This window comes from Morchella importuna, assembly GCF_003444635.1.
Source record: "Morchella importuna strain M04M26 chromosome Unknown Morimp01GS001, whole genome shotgun sequence".
Lineage (NCBI taxonomy): Eukaryota > Fungi > Ascomycota > Pezizomycetes > Pezizales > Morchellaceae > Morchella > Morchella importuna.
The window spans coordinates 1,165,588-1,182,457 of NW_025763398.1; the positions used below are offsets into that span (position 1 = coordinate 1,165,588).

At 47.9% G+C, this 16,870-nt stretch overlaps 2 protein-coding genes across 2 annotated transcripts; both read left to right on the plus strand.

Moving 5' to 3' along the window:
• Window positions 1-990: 990 nt before the first annotated feature.
• On the plus strand, window positions 991-1,416 carry LAJ45_00259 (uncharacterized protein; the record flags this gene model as incomplete). Its single annotated transcript, XM_046109861.1, has 1 exon — window positions 991-1,416. The coding sequence occupies one exon, from the start codon at window positions 991-993 to the stop codon at window positions 1,414-1,416; it is 426 nt and encodes a 141-aa protein (XP_045976554.1).
• Window positions 1,417-8,434: 7,018 nt separating this feature from the next.
• On the plus strand, window positions 8,435-10,698 carry LAJ45_00260 (uncharacterized protein; the record flags this gene model as incomplete). The annotated part of the gene is made up of 3 exons (XM_046109862.1): window positions 8,435-8,471; window positions 8,529-10,129; window positions 10,183-10,698. 3 exons carry the CDS (start codon window positions 8,435-8,437, stop codon window positions 10,696-10,698), a joined length of 2,154 nt encoding a protein of 717 aa, XP_045976555.1.
• Between the last annotated feature and the right edge of the window lie 6,172 nt (window positions 10,699-16,870).

Genomic DNA, 16,870 nt, shown 5'->3' on the forward strand with positions numbered 1-16,870 from the left:
AATTCCCAAGAGTCGGGCTCTGGAAACAGGTAATCCCAACTGTTGCTTCCAATGCAATTATGGAGTTGGCGATACCTATTTTACCCGCCAATAAGTGGCCACGCCGGAATTACTTCTCGGAGTGGGACCGGTCAATTTCGGGGCGATCGAATCCACAACCCTTCGCAACAACCTGATTAGCATGATAAAAACATGGCAAAGCGATATCGGCTGGCTCTAACCTTCGGCATATCTCAAAGGGTGGAAGAAGTTGCAAGAAGGTTATAGTTCACCCATTACGACAAATGCATGATCATCCTTGCGTATTGTTCTCATAGCACTAATAGTGCGGTTATTTCCATATTGCACTCTATTTTGTCTGTCATTGGGTATATCAGGAGACGAAAAGCAGATAAAGCTCGAAGCATTTCAACCGGAAAACCCTCCATAAAACACCTCATCAAAGAGGCTTATTTTGATAATTGAACCGATAAAGCCTTAGATAATTCTCAACAGGTCCGGTTTTGAATGCGGAGTCGGGTAAGATACAGCCGAGAAAGGCGGGGCTGGTCCGAGTGATATATTGTGAATGGTTTTAGACAAAGAAAGGCTTCGGTTGAGGCATGTTTGGATTGATCACTACTTTGATCTAACAAGTCAAAAACTGTTCACTTACACGAGGAGAATATGCGATCCAAACGTATTATAATATGACCTTCGTATTTGTTGTTTTCATCACTCCGATTCCTGTATGACAGACGGCATCGTGCAGGGATATTGCCGATCTCAGCTCACACTTCCCACCTCCATCGAGCTCCCAGAATTGTTTCCCCGCATTTCCTCGCCACCACCTCCACCTCATTCTCGTCTGTCGACAAAAGCATCCGATTCACGACATCCTGTCAAAGGTCAATTCATCGTAGTTCACATCCTCTCCGCCACAAACAATCGTCAGCGACCAATTCTTTAACTCTATCTCACGAGAAGCTCTCTGAAAAAAGAAGTCGAGACATGTCTCAATCTACCACCCCTCACCCCACTTACGACAAAGCTCATTACTCTTGGGCACCCCCATCTACTCAGAGCTCACAATCAATCATCAAATCCTCGGACTCCGCCGCAGAGGGTGAGAACGCTAGTGATCCCACCCATCAAGGGAAGCCTCAAGCGGCACCGGTGATTCCTCGTCGCTCTTCGTACAATTACGAACAGGACAGTGCTCAATTTTCCAACCTCGGAAATCATCCCCTCGCTGGAAGTCCAGCGTCGGGCAGCGGCCAGGCAGGAGTGAAGGTATCAGATAGCGATGTTGAGGGGCTACAAAGGAAGTTGTTTCATCAAAGGCAGAAGAGTTATACCCAGGAGGATCAGAAGCGCATGCAACATGAATTCATGTTGAGGAACGGCGGTAACCCGCAAAGCTTTTCGGAAACTTAATTCAGTCGAGGAGTCATGGAGAGGAGAAGGGAAAGTAATGGAGGACTGGTGGGAGAGAGAGATGGTAGTGTATTGGGATTATGGGTTCGAGCGGGAACATGCATCATAAGATATCACTCAGCGTCCTTTTTTTTCCTTTCCTTTCTTTTCGAAAGCGGGATGGCTGCAGGAGATTTCAATTCTCCGATTGAAGTTCTCTGTCCCTGTTTGAGGCAAAAAAAAGCCACATTATGTTTTGTTTCGCGCTGGCATCTAGCCTGTAACCTATTAGGCATGATTCTCGGCTCTGTCCCGGTAAACTAACGGGGTGTTTCTGAAGTCTCAAGGGTCGTTCCATGAGACTGTTTTTTTTTTTTTCCATAACCGCTTTGTCTCTCCTTTACTTTACACTTACTTTTTCTTCTGACCTCCCGCCTTTTTAGTTAGCTATTGACATGTCTGTTATCAAATGACCACTTTCTGTATCCCTTCGATTGCAAGTATGATCCTGGTCCGATATGATCTAAATTCCGCTACTTTTCCTTGAGTTTCAGCCATTCAAAATGCAGGATCACAGAATCAACGATCACCAATCATCTCTAAAAGCCTTCTGCAGTTGCGAGATGATATTCATGTTTGCGCTCCCTCAACAATATGTGGGAAGAAACCCCTTTAGACGCCGAGATAGGAGCTGCAGCAAGCGGCAAGCATATCTCACATTTGAAAAACCCCACTAATGTAGGCAAACCGTAAACCTTGTTCCCGAACCACTCATCTACCTATATTACAGCTCGTTTATTATCCGCTAAGTGTAAGGGTCGATTGGCGAGAGACCTGAAGGATCTAGGGTAATAACTCCCGGATCTTCAACTCACACAACTCCAGCATAACCTTAGATTTTTGGGGTGTGTGAATTCTCCTGGATACTCTTCTGTTGCGTAAGAGAATGTAAGCGTGATGATAGTGATGATGGATATCGACATGATCAAAATGCACGAGGGCATGCAAAGCAGACTGATGGGCTCGCCACCTCAGTGCCCACGATGAGCTGACATTCAGACCAGCCAGAAAAGAACCGTCCCGCAGGTCTTAACATGAGATCTCCGGATGCAACTTGGAAACCGAAGACACGCACACTCACTTGCCAAGGAACAAAAAAAGCCTGAGTCACGCATCACACTGTGCAGCGTCTCCACATACATCGTGGACAACAGTGATACTAGACAGTGGATACCTAACCTGCAGGACGTGGTATCTTCTGTGCTGGGGATTGTAGCTCGTGGGGATTTTGCCTTCCACGTTCACAACATAGACAGTAGCTAAAGCACCGCTATGGCAAGGCTATACAGTAGTCATTGCCTTGCAGCCTCTCAGTAAAACACGTATCTAGTATCTAGTAACTCTTTTTTCCAGCCTGGACCAGTCGAGGCCAGCAATTGCTTGAGTGCATATTGATGTGGTGACCTGGGTACGTGTAAGTAAAAGGGATCAAGCGAACAACTAAGAAGGAATGGGTATCGTCCATCCGGTAACAGGCGGGCCTACCGCGGGTTTCCCTCCTTGATCACCATGCATGGATAGTTTGGAAGGACATTTTTTCTTTCTTGCCTTAACCCTGGTAAACCACGAAGTGCAGTCCAGAATCCAGATAGCGGGATATTTCCCCGGAGGTGCTTAGCACCGAGCGACCAGCAGGCGTTCCATGATTGTTCTTTCAGTAAACCTGCCGATTGAACCGAAAAGGGAGAGAGAGTAAAAAGCAAGATCCGGGGGAGTTTCAATTGAAGCAATTGCAAATAGGTTTCTCCGTCTTGGCCGGGAAAGGCATCCTTTTTTTATATATATATTCTCGGAAGCCGATAGTGAATACATATATTTAGAGTTGATTGCGTGTAGATGGGACAGAGATTAAATCTGCCGGAAATATGACTAGTGGTTCGTGTGGGCCTGTAATGCCACATTCGGCTTTCTAGAGTGTGTATGTAGGCACTTTGTATCGTCCATGTTTGAAGCTAGGGTATGTTTACTGTGAATCGTCCGTCCCCACCACCCCCCCTAACTCTAAGCCCCTTCCTTCCCGGTACGACTGGCAATCAATCATTCACGATCTGGATGAACAACAGGGATCAGATCCCGCTAATCGATGAGCATCTCCCAATGAGATCTCGATAGATTGCGTGTAAAAATATCGTGAACCACTGCCAATTTAGGAAGCAAAGCTCTGGGTGCTATTAGAGTTGTTGTGTTGGTTCTGGGTCTTGGTTTAGGGCGAATGGCTCCATCCCACTGAATGTTCGTCCACTCACAGCATTGTCACACCTAACTCTGCCAGGTGACAGGCTGGACAGGTTGGGTCATGGGAGACATGTCAAATTAGAGCGCCTCGCTTACTAGGGACATCTGCGTAGTGGCGCAATGTCGATCAGACCGTCACCCGGTGTCATTCGTTTTCCCGACTTTGCGGCCCGTTCGACTACATTTGGTGGCACTCCGTCAAACAATTTTACTTTTTTATTTTTGACTCAAGCGCAATTTCCGGGTCACAACCAATGAACGCCGAATTCGTGGAGTGATGATCTTCAAGGTCGGTGTCTTTTCAGGGTTTCGTCCCGAGTTTGGATCCCCGATACGTTAGGCCACCGACGTTCTCGTGCAATCGTTCTTTCGGTGTCCGTCCGAGTCAGTCCGAACGCCGCAACATCAACCGCCACAGAAAACACGTTTCTGTGCTATACTACCCATAGGGTAGTGAGATAAACGAACGACTCTAGCCTGTAACCCGTTCCACGGTTCGGGCGTGTTTCCTCTGCGGTTCGTTCCGAAGAGGGTCTAAATGTGCTAGAACATCACACCCCCCACACTCGAGCCGCTTCTCGAAAGAGAGAAAGAAGGAAAGAAAAAGGCGATAAAAGAAAATATAAAGCAAAAAGGCACTCAAATTCGATCTAGGAATATTCTCCAGGAATTGTCTCCGAAATAAGATGATCATCGTCCGCATATAATAATTAAAAAAATGAAATAACAGGCCAATACTCATGAGGGATATATCAAGACAGTGGGAGAAAAAAATACACCATAATATCCTCAAGAACGATAACTTGTTATATCTCTGAAGGTCATCTGACTTTTGATCAACCGGTTGATATATCAATGAACGGGAGAGAAGTGGTGGGGCAACTGGGATGGTAGAGAGACGGAACGGTAAATGCAAACAAATCTTACCAACGGTTCGGCGGTAGGGTCGGTAAACAGGATGTGATCTCGAAGGATTTACAGGTTGATAGGTTGTTGTGCCTGGCAGCCCTGGCAGATACTTCCTACATATCACCACTCATCCCACCCGTCATCCTGTGTTGCGGGGTTCTGGGCAGTCTCAGCTACAGCGGTAGCCATGACTGAAATCGCGGTAGCGGTGGTTTCCGCAAGTATGTGTACCCGGTCCCTTGCAAGATAAGCCGCATCATCTATCATGAAGCGAAAAAAGGATAGCGATCATGACAACAGAGCTCTTTTCTTTGGCATCATGTCGTATCCCCACCAACACTTTTTTTCCTCGCTCAGACTCATTTTTACTTGGGCGGTATCAATTCCTAGGCACCCTGCCAGTAGAACGCTGATCTTGAGAACCGATTAGTTCAAGTTATTGATTGGAGTTGAGGTGTCTAGTGGCCTCGTGACACTGACCAAAAAGCTTCTGCAGACCCCTGCATGTTCCTGCATTCCCACCTAGTAGTCCCTGCGGTCCGACCGCTTTGAGGAAACTGAGACATTCCCTTTTGCGCTGCAACCCCCGCTTGAAGCAACCATTAGCGAAACAGACTTTCAGAGAACCGCGAAACTCAGCTCGCTGCTCGAGCACTGCCTACCCCATGCTCATTGCCCATATTGAAAATTTTCATGTCTCGGAAAAAGGTCAGAGCGTCCTCAGCCTGCCCTAAACATAGGGAAATTTTTAATAGGGTGAATCCGAGAACCGGATATCGGACGAGTACTGTTGGGTAGGCCAAGAACACTACTCGATCGCTGGGGTAATTCTGTCTACTTTTAATATCGGGTGCATGGGGGTTTTTATGGGATGGGAGGGGTGGTGGATGTATGGATGAATGGGGTAGGGGGGGCTGTATGGTGTAGCTGTAATGTATGTGTGTGGTAGTTGGAAAGGATAGGATGTAGGTTGGGGAGGGGATCAAGAACGATGATGACGATGGAGATGATGATGATGATGATTATGTACAATATTACAATAATGGTATCGTGTATACAGATATATCAAGTGTCCAGATCCCAATAGGTACGTAGACCGATTCCGAAAGGGTGACTGGAATGAGCGAAGAAGCTTTCGGGCGCTAGCTAAGTAAGACTAAAGGGCAACCCTTGCAACCCATCTTGTCAGCCGAGAGCATTTCACTGTCGCACATCGTCAATCATTGCCTAACCTGACAGAAATAGACGCACATCATCTGGCCCCATTCATTCCGTTCGGCGACCAGGCAGGATGCATCTGGCCGTCCCCAGCCATGCGGTCTGTGGGACCACAACATATCGAAAGCAACAGGGACGCGCGCGAGCAGCCTCTTCAGCGAACGTACCTACTGCTTGCTGTACATGATACGTCCTACCTGTACCTACTGTACGTCCTACGTCCTACTGCCTTAATACTGCCTGGAGTGGTACTCTAAACAGATGCAGCAGATGTAGGCAGTAGAGATGCGGGTACTCTAGGAGTATCTGGATGGTACTCTACAGGTCCATGTACCGTACCTACTCTAACAACCCACATGTAACCTACCTTTTATACATACAACATGCATTATACTGTAACTTTAGAGCACTTACTTACCTGCCCTATGTAGGTATCTACCATACAGTATCTAGAGTAATCTCTGTACCTACTGTACCTCTTATATTTATGATATCGTGGCCGGAAACAAGCGGCTGCGCCGAGCCTGGGTACGGCAGGGAAAACTCTTCCGCAAGGTGCAGCACAATGCGATGCGCTGCAGGTTAAGGTTTCTGGGTTGGATTTGCCAGATCTAAAGTATTGGAATCCTTGCCAGTTAATACCTGTGTATTTTCAGCAACACACACCTCGTTCGTTCCTTCCGCAGAGGATCAAGGGAGGGAAAAGAAAAAGAAAGATCTACTTCTTGGGTGCGGCGGAGGTAGGGGTAGGTACCATTCTGGCGGCTTGGTTGATGAGCAAATGAATACTGGCTCTCCCTTTCTCTCCACATCCGCAATAGGTACTGCTAGGAAGAGAGGCTGGGGGGGGTGCTCACATCCACAATCGTTTTTCGGGCCAGTCAACCTCTTGGAGTGTTAGTTAGCTGTTAGCTGCGTACCACGACCACGCAGCGGGCGTCTCTTTATTTGTCTACCAGAGAGGGAACTTAACGGAGATGGTCATAAGTAGAGTAGTCTGCGGACTGTTTCTGCCTCCTGTTGCACTCCTTGCTCGATGCGTCCATCTTTTCGGGTCTTTAGACATATAATATTCCCTCTGCTTTCGTCACTCGCTTTCGTCAACAGCATTAGCAAGTAACAGCAGCAGCCAGAAAGCACCCAAGCACCAGCCAGCTATCATCCTTCTTTCAGCTACTGCCTATTCGTGCTCTACTACTGGTAAGATAGCTTGCTTGCCCGCCTGGTGCCCGCTGCCGCCCCCATTTGTTTTGTCAAGCCCGCAACTAGACTATTTGCAACGTCCCATCTCTTAGGTGGCCGTGTTTTCTTCTTTTCTTTTCTTTACCTTCACAGCCCTCATCTCCGTCATCTCCATCTTCTCCGCCCTTTCTTATTGAAATAATACGAGTGCGTGCGTGTGTATAAGCACAGGGTACCTCATACATACCTCATACATACCGGGTAGATCCATTTCGTGTGTGTGAGCCCGGAGGTTTGCCTGGATTCCGAGGATTCCAAGATCTCGAGCGAGATCAGATCGGAGAACCGTATTACTACTGCACTGTTCGAGTTACCTCTGGCTGTCGGTCTGGGTGCCTGCAAGAGCCTCTATAACATAATATCCCACATATCTACCATCCACACATACATACCAGGTACCTACCCACACCTTCTTCTTCTCCCCATTTGTCCTCCCCTCCTCCTCCTCCTCCTCCTCCTCCTCCCCTCCTTCTCCTTCTACTCCTTCCGCGTTCCAACCACCCCTACTTCCACACCCCCCCTTCCCCTACCTTAGACTTCCAACAGTCGCTCGAGCTTTCTGCTCCTCCTGTTTGGGCCTCGACCTCAGCTCTCCTTGTTCCTCTTTCGGCGCCACCACCATTTATTAATCATCGCCACTGACTCCTTCTCCTAACTCAAGTTCATACGCATTCTTTCGAGTGTCTCTCTGCCTCGTCGTACATATACCGTGACTGATCGGCTCCCACTCAGCTCTACCCACTACCCAAATAACAGATTTGGAACAGAGTCAAATCAGCCTGACATCTTGATCACTCGAATTCTTTACAACTCTCTTTGAATACGTGATAAACTGCAATCTATTACGGTTTCAATAGTTATCACTGGGAACCCTTGACAATCACGCTATTGACTACTTCGCACTAGCTACCCCAGCTTGACCAGCCTCGTCTTGGACCACCACCACCCTAGCCTTACTACTACTACATACCAACCCCAAGCAAGGAGATCTTCAGCCCTCTTCTTGCCTCCTTGACCTCACATCTTCCCATTTCATCCACCTACATCTTTCATCGTGGCACTCAGCGCAGTATACACGCACGTTCAAGAGGTAATTTAAATCAACTCTACTGATTCATTTGCTTATATGATACACCCCCCACCCCCTGCTTAGCAGCATGTTTATGCATGCTGAACATATATTTACAAATGCTATTTTTTTTATTTTATTTTATAAAAAAATATCCAAGCTCCCTTGCTAACAAATTGTGATCCTATACAGTCCAGAGACCCTTACTCGTCCTACGACTATCGAGATATTCCTAGCTTTCGGAGCGGGTTACATAACGAAGACGGCCTCCTGGCCAAATCAGCCTTCCCGGCCGGGACCTTGTCGATGTCGGCCTACGGAAAATCTCCCCAGCAGCAGCCGGGTAAGATCTAATTTTGGTAATTATATTCAAAACTTAGCTAACTTATTTATGTTTTAGAGTATGACACTAGACCTCAGAGCCAGCACTTGCCCAACCCTCAATCCTCTTATGGGTCATATACTGCCCAGTCCCATTACACAACACCATCACAGCAACAACAGCTGGCACACATCCCTCATAGCCACTCACAATCACAACAACATACCTCAGCTATAGGTGAAGCTACTTACCCATCACGGGGGTATGAGGAGCATCAGACAGGTCCATTAATACCCAGGGTAATGGGATATACTCCTCAGATTGGAGTTGAAGGAACACCATTTAGCGTTTTTCTCCACTGCCCCACAGATTTGACTGCCGACTCTAGACAGTTTAGATTTATGTTTGGTTCACGAAGGTGCAACGCTACTATTCACAAGCACGAAGGGTCCGGGATGTATCGATTGTCCGGCGAGACACCCGCTTTTGCATTAACGGGCTGGGTCGCTCCTCAAGTTACGGTATACATGAACATGGAGGATGAGGAAGGGCAAGAGTTGGGGACTGTAGATGTTGGCACCTTCACATATACAGACGCAACAACCCAGCAATCTTACAGCTCACCGCCTCGAGCAACAAAACTCAAGCGCAAGCTCACGGCTGAACCTGAAGATTCTACAACTAGGAGCCCCGCAAAGCGTTCCACTCAACCAATAAGACCAAAGAGTGAGGATTATGGTTATGGATATCAGCCTCAAGGACCAGGGCAATACCCGCCTTACGCGTCCCATGCAGGTACAGAGAGGGCTTACGGTATTTATTCTGGATATGATCATCCTGAACAAGCAACACACGCCCCTGGATATCAACCACAGACATCACCCCCACGAAATTATACCTATGGTTCATACTCTACAGACGGGCTTCAACAGTCAGCTACCCAGCCAGGGCAACCATGGGCCCAGCCATACCCTGTACAATCTTCCGGCGCTCAGGCATCCGCAGTACCACAATCTGGCAGACCTATCAGGAATGATGGCCCTCCGGACCAACAGCCTCCTTCGTTACCTTCTCCCTCAAACACACCAAATCCGACACTTATCAGAACCTCTACTCTTCAGCAATCAACACATACTGCTCCTGGAGCAGTTCAAGGAGGACCCAGTGGAACAGGATCCGGTTTTAACCCATATGGAATATACCCCCATAAGGCTCTTCTTGAGATTCAAGGAGAACTAAACGACATGGCACATAACTGGACTTCAGAGGAGTGGGACAATAGGCGACGGCTGGTGCAGTTTTGGCGACGACAGAAAGGGAGTACGATCCACACAACCTTCCGCCCTGTTGCACCAAACGAAAGGCAGCCAAATAGTATCTGTATAAGTTGTATTTGGTGGGCAGAGAAACGAGAATGCTATGTCACTAGTGTAGACTGCATCTACTTGCTGGAATCTTTGATCGCTGTCCGATTCACAGTGGAGGAGAAGAATAGGATCCGAAGAAATTTGGAGGGCTGCAAGCCATTGACGGTCTCCAAAGCCAAACCTGATAGCGAGAACTTTTTCAAGCTTATCATGGCTTTCCCGAACCCCAAACCTCGCAACATTGAGAAGGACGTGAAAGTATTCCCATGGGCGGTTCTAACACACGCCTTGAAGAAAATTATTGGCAAATATGTGAGTAAACCCGGATTTTGCATTCTTTTTTCTCTTACTGACTGTTTCCGCAGTCTGCCAGTTACTCTTCCACAGCCTCAGTGATTCCCGCTGTTCCTGGAGGCTCTGCATACCCTGGGGGACCAGGTGAATCCACAAAATCAGGCCCTTCTGATGCCCCACCATCGCGTGTGCCTTCGCCCCCATCTGCAACAGATTCCAAGTCGTCTGCAGGCCCTTCAGCCTCGATAACTGGCACTGCTGGCCCGCCTTCCCTAAAGCAACCACCTTTGACGACTTCACCGCCAATACAGCGCACTAGTGGTCAGGATTTGCAACCTCACACGGCTCTCCCGCCACCTTCGAGTCAGCATGGCAACATGTGGCATGCGCAGCAACCGCTTGCCCCACCTACAACTGGACAACGCAATTGGGATATGGCAGCTTACCTTGAAGCTAATCCCACAGCAAACCCTGCAGGAGCACAGGTTGTCCACTACTCACATGGTCCAATAACATCCGAAGACAGGGAACCAGTTTCTGGAAGTGGGCCACCAGTGCAGCTACCAAGTGATGTTAACGTTCCTTGAGAGGCATCGTGTTTTGATTATTGGGGTTTGAGCGTTTTGGCGATATATCATGTTTTCAGGGTCCGATTTTTATTTGGTGTCACGCTACAACGGTTACTTTGGCTTTCGTTCCACCACATTGCATTTTATTTTCATTTGTCATTCAGCGGGATTCGGGGCACCAGGCGCACATGGATATCCAACAAAAAGGAGCTATGGCGGCGTCGTAGGATTCCGGAGTCTTTATCGGGGTGAGAGTGTGTAGGATTTAGAAGAGGTACTAGTGGAGAACTTGTTACGAGGATGGCCGACGATACTTGAGCAGCACATTTACACCGCAGATACTTGGCAGCTTGTGTAAAAATTCGACCCTGTACAGTCACATTTTCATTACTTCATGGATCAAACACGGCCTTTCGGCAACGAAGCTACATTCCGGGCTGGATTTTCTTTTATTTTCTCAAATTCCATTTTCAAAAAGAAACTTATATCTGTCGGTTATATTTTGTGCCTCCTGGTTTCTTTTCTACTACACTTTAACTATATTTCTGTCTTTCTTTGACACATGCATGGGTTTTTGCTTCATCACTTGGGCTCTTTTGTTCTTCTTACTTCATCAAGTTTCACTTAGGAATATTTATAGGCGAGTAAAGATACGGTTGTTTATTTCTTTCGATTTTGGTTATTTTGGCTATTTTGGCCGGTTTGGTGGTATAAGACATCCAGTATTATTATTATTATTTATGTACATTAGATTATCTCCTGTTCTCATGGTTGATTTTGGTATGGGTATATGTACGGCGGCCTGATTATTATTTAGTTTTGTATCTCATCATGGTTCCGAAACCATCAGTAATTTACACAGTAGAGAAATGTGTTACCATCAAAGAGTTGATTTTTACGTTTTTCTTTTCCCACCTCGTCACTTTATTTTTTATTTTTTTTTCCTTAGCGACACACAGCCTGCATGTGTACATATTAGGAGCCAGGAATAGAGATGCATGCATGGGGGCGAACAAGGAATTGGGTCATTACGAACCGAACTGGCGGCTCTTGAAATTGAACATCAGCCGGCAACCTGGTTTTCGTCGTTTCATGTTGTTCTAGAAGACGATGGGATGGATTGTGTTGGTGGAGGCCGCGCTTATTACTCTTCGTCTTATGATTTTCTTTCGTCCCCGGCATGAACCGGCCAACGAGGCTCATTATTTTATTTCCCTCTTGTCTAGACTACATACATGATGTATATCATCATAATCATGAGCGCCTCTTGTAAAATAAATTAATACATGTATCTTTTTGTCAGGTCATAATATAATCTCGCGCAGATCATGGAAGTCTAGAGTAGAGCTGATCTGGTCTGTGCAACCACGGGCGCTTGTCTTGTCGAGTCAGTCACGATAACAAAAAAAAAAAAGCCACAGCCACCAAAGGGAAGGGATGGGGATGTGGGGAAAAAAAACAACAACAGCGTGAAATAACACACATGAAATAACAACAACACTAAAAAAGATACCCAATCTCCAATTTCGAATATCCAATTTATGCTGTTTATATATATACATACGCGCGCGCAGAGCTTCCAGCTAGACTACATGTATCTATATCGACATTATCTCTCAGGCAAGCAAATAACGCAAGTTACGCAAGGGCGGGAGCGGGTTTCCCACCCCTTCCCCCATTCGACGGACGGGCTCCCCCGCATTGAAACCCTTCACCACAGACGTACTCTACCCTTCCCTTTCCTTCCCTTTCCTTCCCTACCCTTCCCTTCCAGCCCCGCTTTCTCGCTTCTCCCCCAGCCGCCCGCCGACCGGACTCGGGGGCGTTGTAGAGTATGTAGGCATTGTAAATCGGTATGGAAACCTCCGGGTCTCCGGTGTTGTTGTTGTTGTTGTTCTTGTTGTTGCATTTACGCGGAGTTTCAGATTTGGGACTCCCGCTTTCCTTTGAAAATGGGGCATGCAGGACAGTACATACATACAGATGTGTACGCGCGTGCATAGCGCAGTCTACGGAAGGTGATGATGATAGTGATGGGACGGACGATTATTACGGCGGTGGTGGTGGTGGTGGGGTGGGATACTCTCTACCTAGCTGGGCCGAAATTGCTACCGTAACTGTAAATGATGAACCCTACATATTTGCGCAAACTTAACCACCCACCACCACCATCACCACCACCCAATCCGAATCCATACTTGCATTTGCATCTGCATCTGGCGGGGGTAGTGGGTGTTAGTATTTTTATTTCCTTTCTCTCTCACTTCGGAGATTCAACGACCACAAATGTCCGCCTCGTATTCTATTGCAGAGATCTAGAGTAAGTAGAAAGCTCAAGAGGGTCGAACGATTGGCTGGCCGTTGATGCGCGGACGGGGGGCTTGGCCCGGTCGTGCGCCAGACATCCGGCGGGGCGGGATTCCAGTTCTAGTGTGCGCCGAATCCTTAGGTCCTACTTCCTCGTCCTCGTCCTAATACCAGACTATTTTCTCGAGCTTGCTCAGATCTCTCCGGGCGGGTGTGTGGGTGGATGGGATACCGCTACAAGAGGTTCAGCTGCGAGGTACATACCTTTAAGCTGCGTTGGTGAATCGTGATTGTAGGGAGAGGGGAAGGAAATACCGAAGTGCACGGGAGGGAAAGGGAAGAAGGGAGGCTGCAGTGCTGCATACGAGTTTCCCGACAGGAGCTTTTCTGCCTGTCTTGTCTTTGTCTGCCCGCGTAGAGCAAGTACTTACATGTAGTTTCTGGAGGCCTGTACAATACGCAGGCACATATTGGGGGGGGGGGGGGGGGAGTCACGAGTGAGAGCAGGTACAGATACTTTACAAGCACAAGCAGAGTACAGCCGTGTATCAGTAATGCTTACACATTCGATGTATGGATGTACACCCGTGTCTAGAAAATTCCCAATCCCACTCCGTAGCAACCAAACCGCGACCCACCAAATATCTCAACAGCTACAGATTGAATAGACATGAAATTGAAATTGTGGCATAATTAAATAGTAAAGAAATGAAATATAAAAAGCTACTATTTTGTGTGGCACCCATTTGCCTCATAACCCTGATTCACCCTTGGCATACTATGAGCTCAAGGTGCATCAAAGGTCTCTTGGGGGAAAATATCCCCACTCCTCAATGGAAGCTCTCCATAACTCATCTATACTATGAGGCCTTCTCTACCTCTTGTGCTACCTTTTCCACAACTTAGATTTAAGCAAACCCCATGGGTTTCATGGTGGTGTTTGGTCGTGGTCTGGTTGCTATGGTGCGGGATCCGGGAATTTTCTAGACACGGGTGTACATGAGATAACCTGAGTGTATCTCACCTCACTTCACTCATCCTACCCCATATCCCACTCCGACTTAAGGTTATTTACCTGGAACATCCCTCTCTTTCCTCTTTACATGAACGTTCCCTTCATACATACTCTCTCCCCCCCCCCCCCCCCCGCGGCTACTGAGACACGTCGTGTGCAGCCTGCTTGCTTGCTTGGACGATAAATCCTCCGGTGTCATACATACATACATTAGGCCCTCCCCCATCCAGCCCTTATCTCGCGATTCCCGTGTCTACGATACGATCAAGATAAAAAATGAAATAATCAAATAAAATATAAAAATAAAAAAAAAGAACCCGCGGTACCTAACCTCTTCCTACTGCGGGGTATTCCGCAAACTGGCTAGCTAGGTGTACGTATGTAGAAATATGTGGAAATCATTATTTTTCAGACCCCAACGTCCGTGTGGTTCGGTCCGGCCGCCCTACTCCGGATCCTTGGCTGGATTGGGGGGAGGGCGCCGAGGGGCCTACGAAGAAACGCACGCACGTGGCTGGAAGGATGCAGTCAGTCATGCATGGAGGTGAAGTCACGAGTGTGGGAAGAGCAAGAGAGATGTTGCGCCAAGGTCATCATCATCGTGGTTATGGTGATGGTGAGCGCTCAGTGGTGGTTGTGATTGAAGTGATGATGGTGGTTGTGACTGTGGTAGTGGTGTTCTGATCATAATCCATCCGATGGTAGCCTGCCTGCCTCATGCCTGCCTGCTTACCTTGGGCCAATCCAGCCCAGAGATTGGTGTATTGCTTGGGCCGTTGATGTATAGATTATGTACTCTAGGTGTGTAAATATCGAATGTATGCGGTGTCTACATACCTAATCTACTATCTACTGTTTATGATCTTCGCGCCGGTGATAGAGAGACAGAAGGGCAGAGTGCACGCACTCGTATGTTACATGTCCGCCTATCCTACATGATACATTGTATCTTGCAAATCTTCCGCGATCTCAACCTTCTGGGCCCTAAGCCCAGGGCTGTCCTGTCCGTCCGCCGTCGGTAAGTAGAGTAGGGATGCCCTAACCGACCTTCTGTCTTTCATTGCTAGCAGAAAAACGCAACAAGCTCCGGGTCTACTCTGCTCTGTTCACTACCCTACACCACGTGTCATACCCAGCTAGCCCACCCCAAATCCACGCTTTGACGTTTGTGATCGATTCCGACTGAGCTTCTTCTTCATCTTCTTCACTCTCGGACCATGTGCTCTACATCATGATTACTCACTCGACGGACTGGGGAAGGACTGTCCGTCCGTCAATCGTCCCATCCATCCATCCCCCGCCCATAATCGCGAGTTGAGTAGTAAACCCCCACCTTTTGGTCCCGGTACATGTACTCTGGACCCTGAGGGGTGGAAGGGATGGTGGGAGCACATCCGGAGGGACACTTCCGCTTCGTCATGGTCCGAGATTAGTCTAGCAATCGACATGGCATCCAGCTAGGCTTCATATGTATATTGCCCCACCGGAATTTCCCGACGATCTGTGCATGGCTGATCTAGCCAGTGGGTTTTGCCAGCGAAGAAACGGTAACGGAGTGATCTTCGTCTGGCAAATGAACGAGGTGGGATTTGCACGCAGCCAGCGATCGGATTACCTACCTACCCACAATACCTCCCCCGCCCCTACCGTGCTCTAAGAAGGTGTACTGCTTACTGGGTTTCGAGCGTGTTGAGTAGAGGAATTGCTAGGGTTCAAGGGAAAGCCACACATGGCACCCATGGCTGCCTGGCCGTGATGCCATCGATCATCCATCCCCCCCCAGGGCTCCGCCTCCTGAATCCCTCCCTAGCTTTGCCATGCCGGACCGTTAAGCTTCAGATTCAGATTTTCTACCTTGGACTGTTGGTGGTGGTTTTGTCTCTCCTTCCCCTAGACTAGGTATTCATGTCTGTCCCTGATCCCAGTATGCCCTGCTTGCTTGCGTGCGTGCGTTTGCGTGTTTATGCTTTATCTGCGTCCTGCCTCTCCGCACCCCATACTATTGCGCGCTTTTGTTTAGGAAGACACGTGATTTGTTTCACGAACAACGTCCATAGGGTGGGGGGTGTATCAATCATGGATTATCACTCGGTAGGTAACGTACCCCAGTTCCTCACCGTGGAGTAAGGAAATTCTCACCGCCGCCCGCCCACCCGCCCATCACGCCGGTGGGGGTTTGCAGGTTTTCGCAGTCCTCTGCGGTTGTTGTTGCTTTTTGTTTTTTGGCGCTTCCCTTGAAAGTGCGGTTTTTTTGGGGAAAAAATGACTGTGCCAATCATGAAGCGTGAAGTGGTCTGTGGTGAGGGGAAAGAAAAAAATTTCTGCAATAATCGATGTTTCTTTTTTGCGATTGGGGAGTATGCGTGTTTTTCTCTTCGTATATCTACCGTTAGGAATTTAAATGGCAATTGCAATTGTTCATTATATATTGGTCACCGGGAAAATTGATGAGCGGAATTGAAACGTTCTGGTTCGGTTCTTCGGGGTTAGGTGTTTACTGTCGGATATGGACCTGCAATCACGCTGCAATGAATACTAGCTGGTGCTAGGAGCCGGTGAGGGTTAACAGGGAAGGTGGGGAGGAATTCGATTACGGCATTAATTGGAGTTTGCAATTTGGAATTCAGCTTGGTGGTCCTCAGTGCGCAGATACGCTACCTTGCCGGCTTACATTCCTGCCATTCCTCTGCTCTGCTCTGGCATTGACCTGCGATGTAGACCCTGTGTTAGAGCAGAGCACTGACCCGTTTGGAATTAAGAAAGTGCTGTTAGATGATGAGCAGAACTGGTTACCCGCGGGCAACATGGTATAGTTCAACGTTCGAAAATACATGGATCGATCCCGATACATCATATACGTCGTCTTTA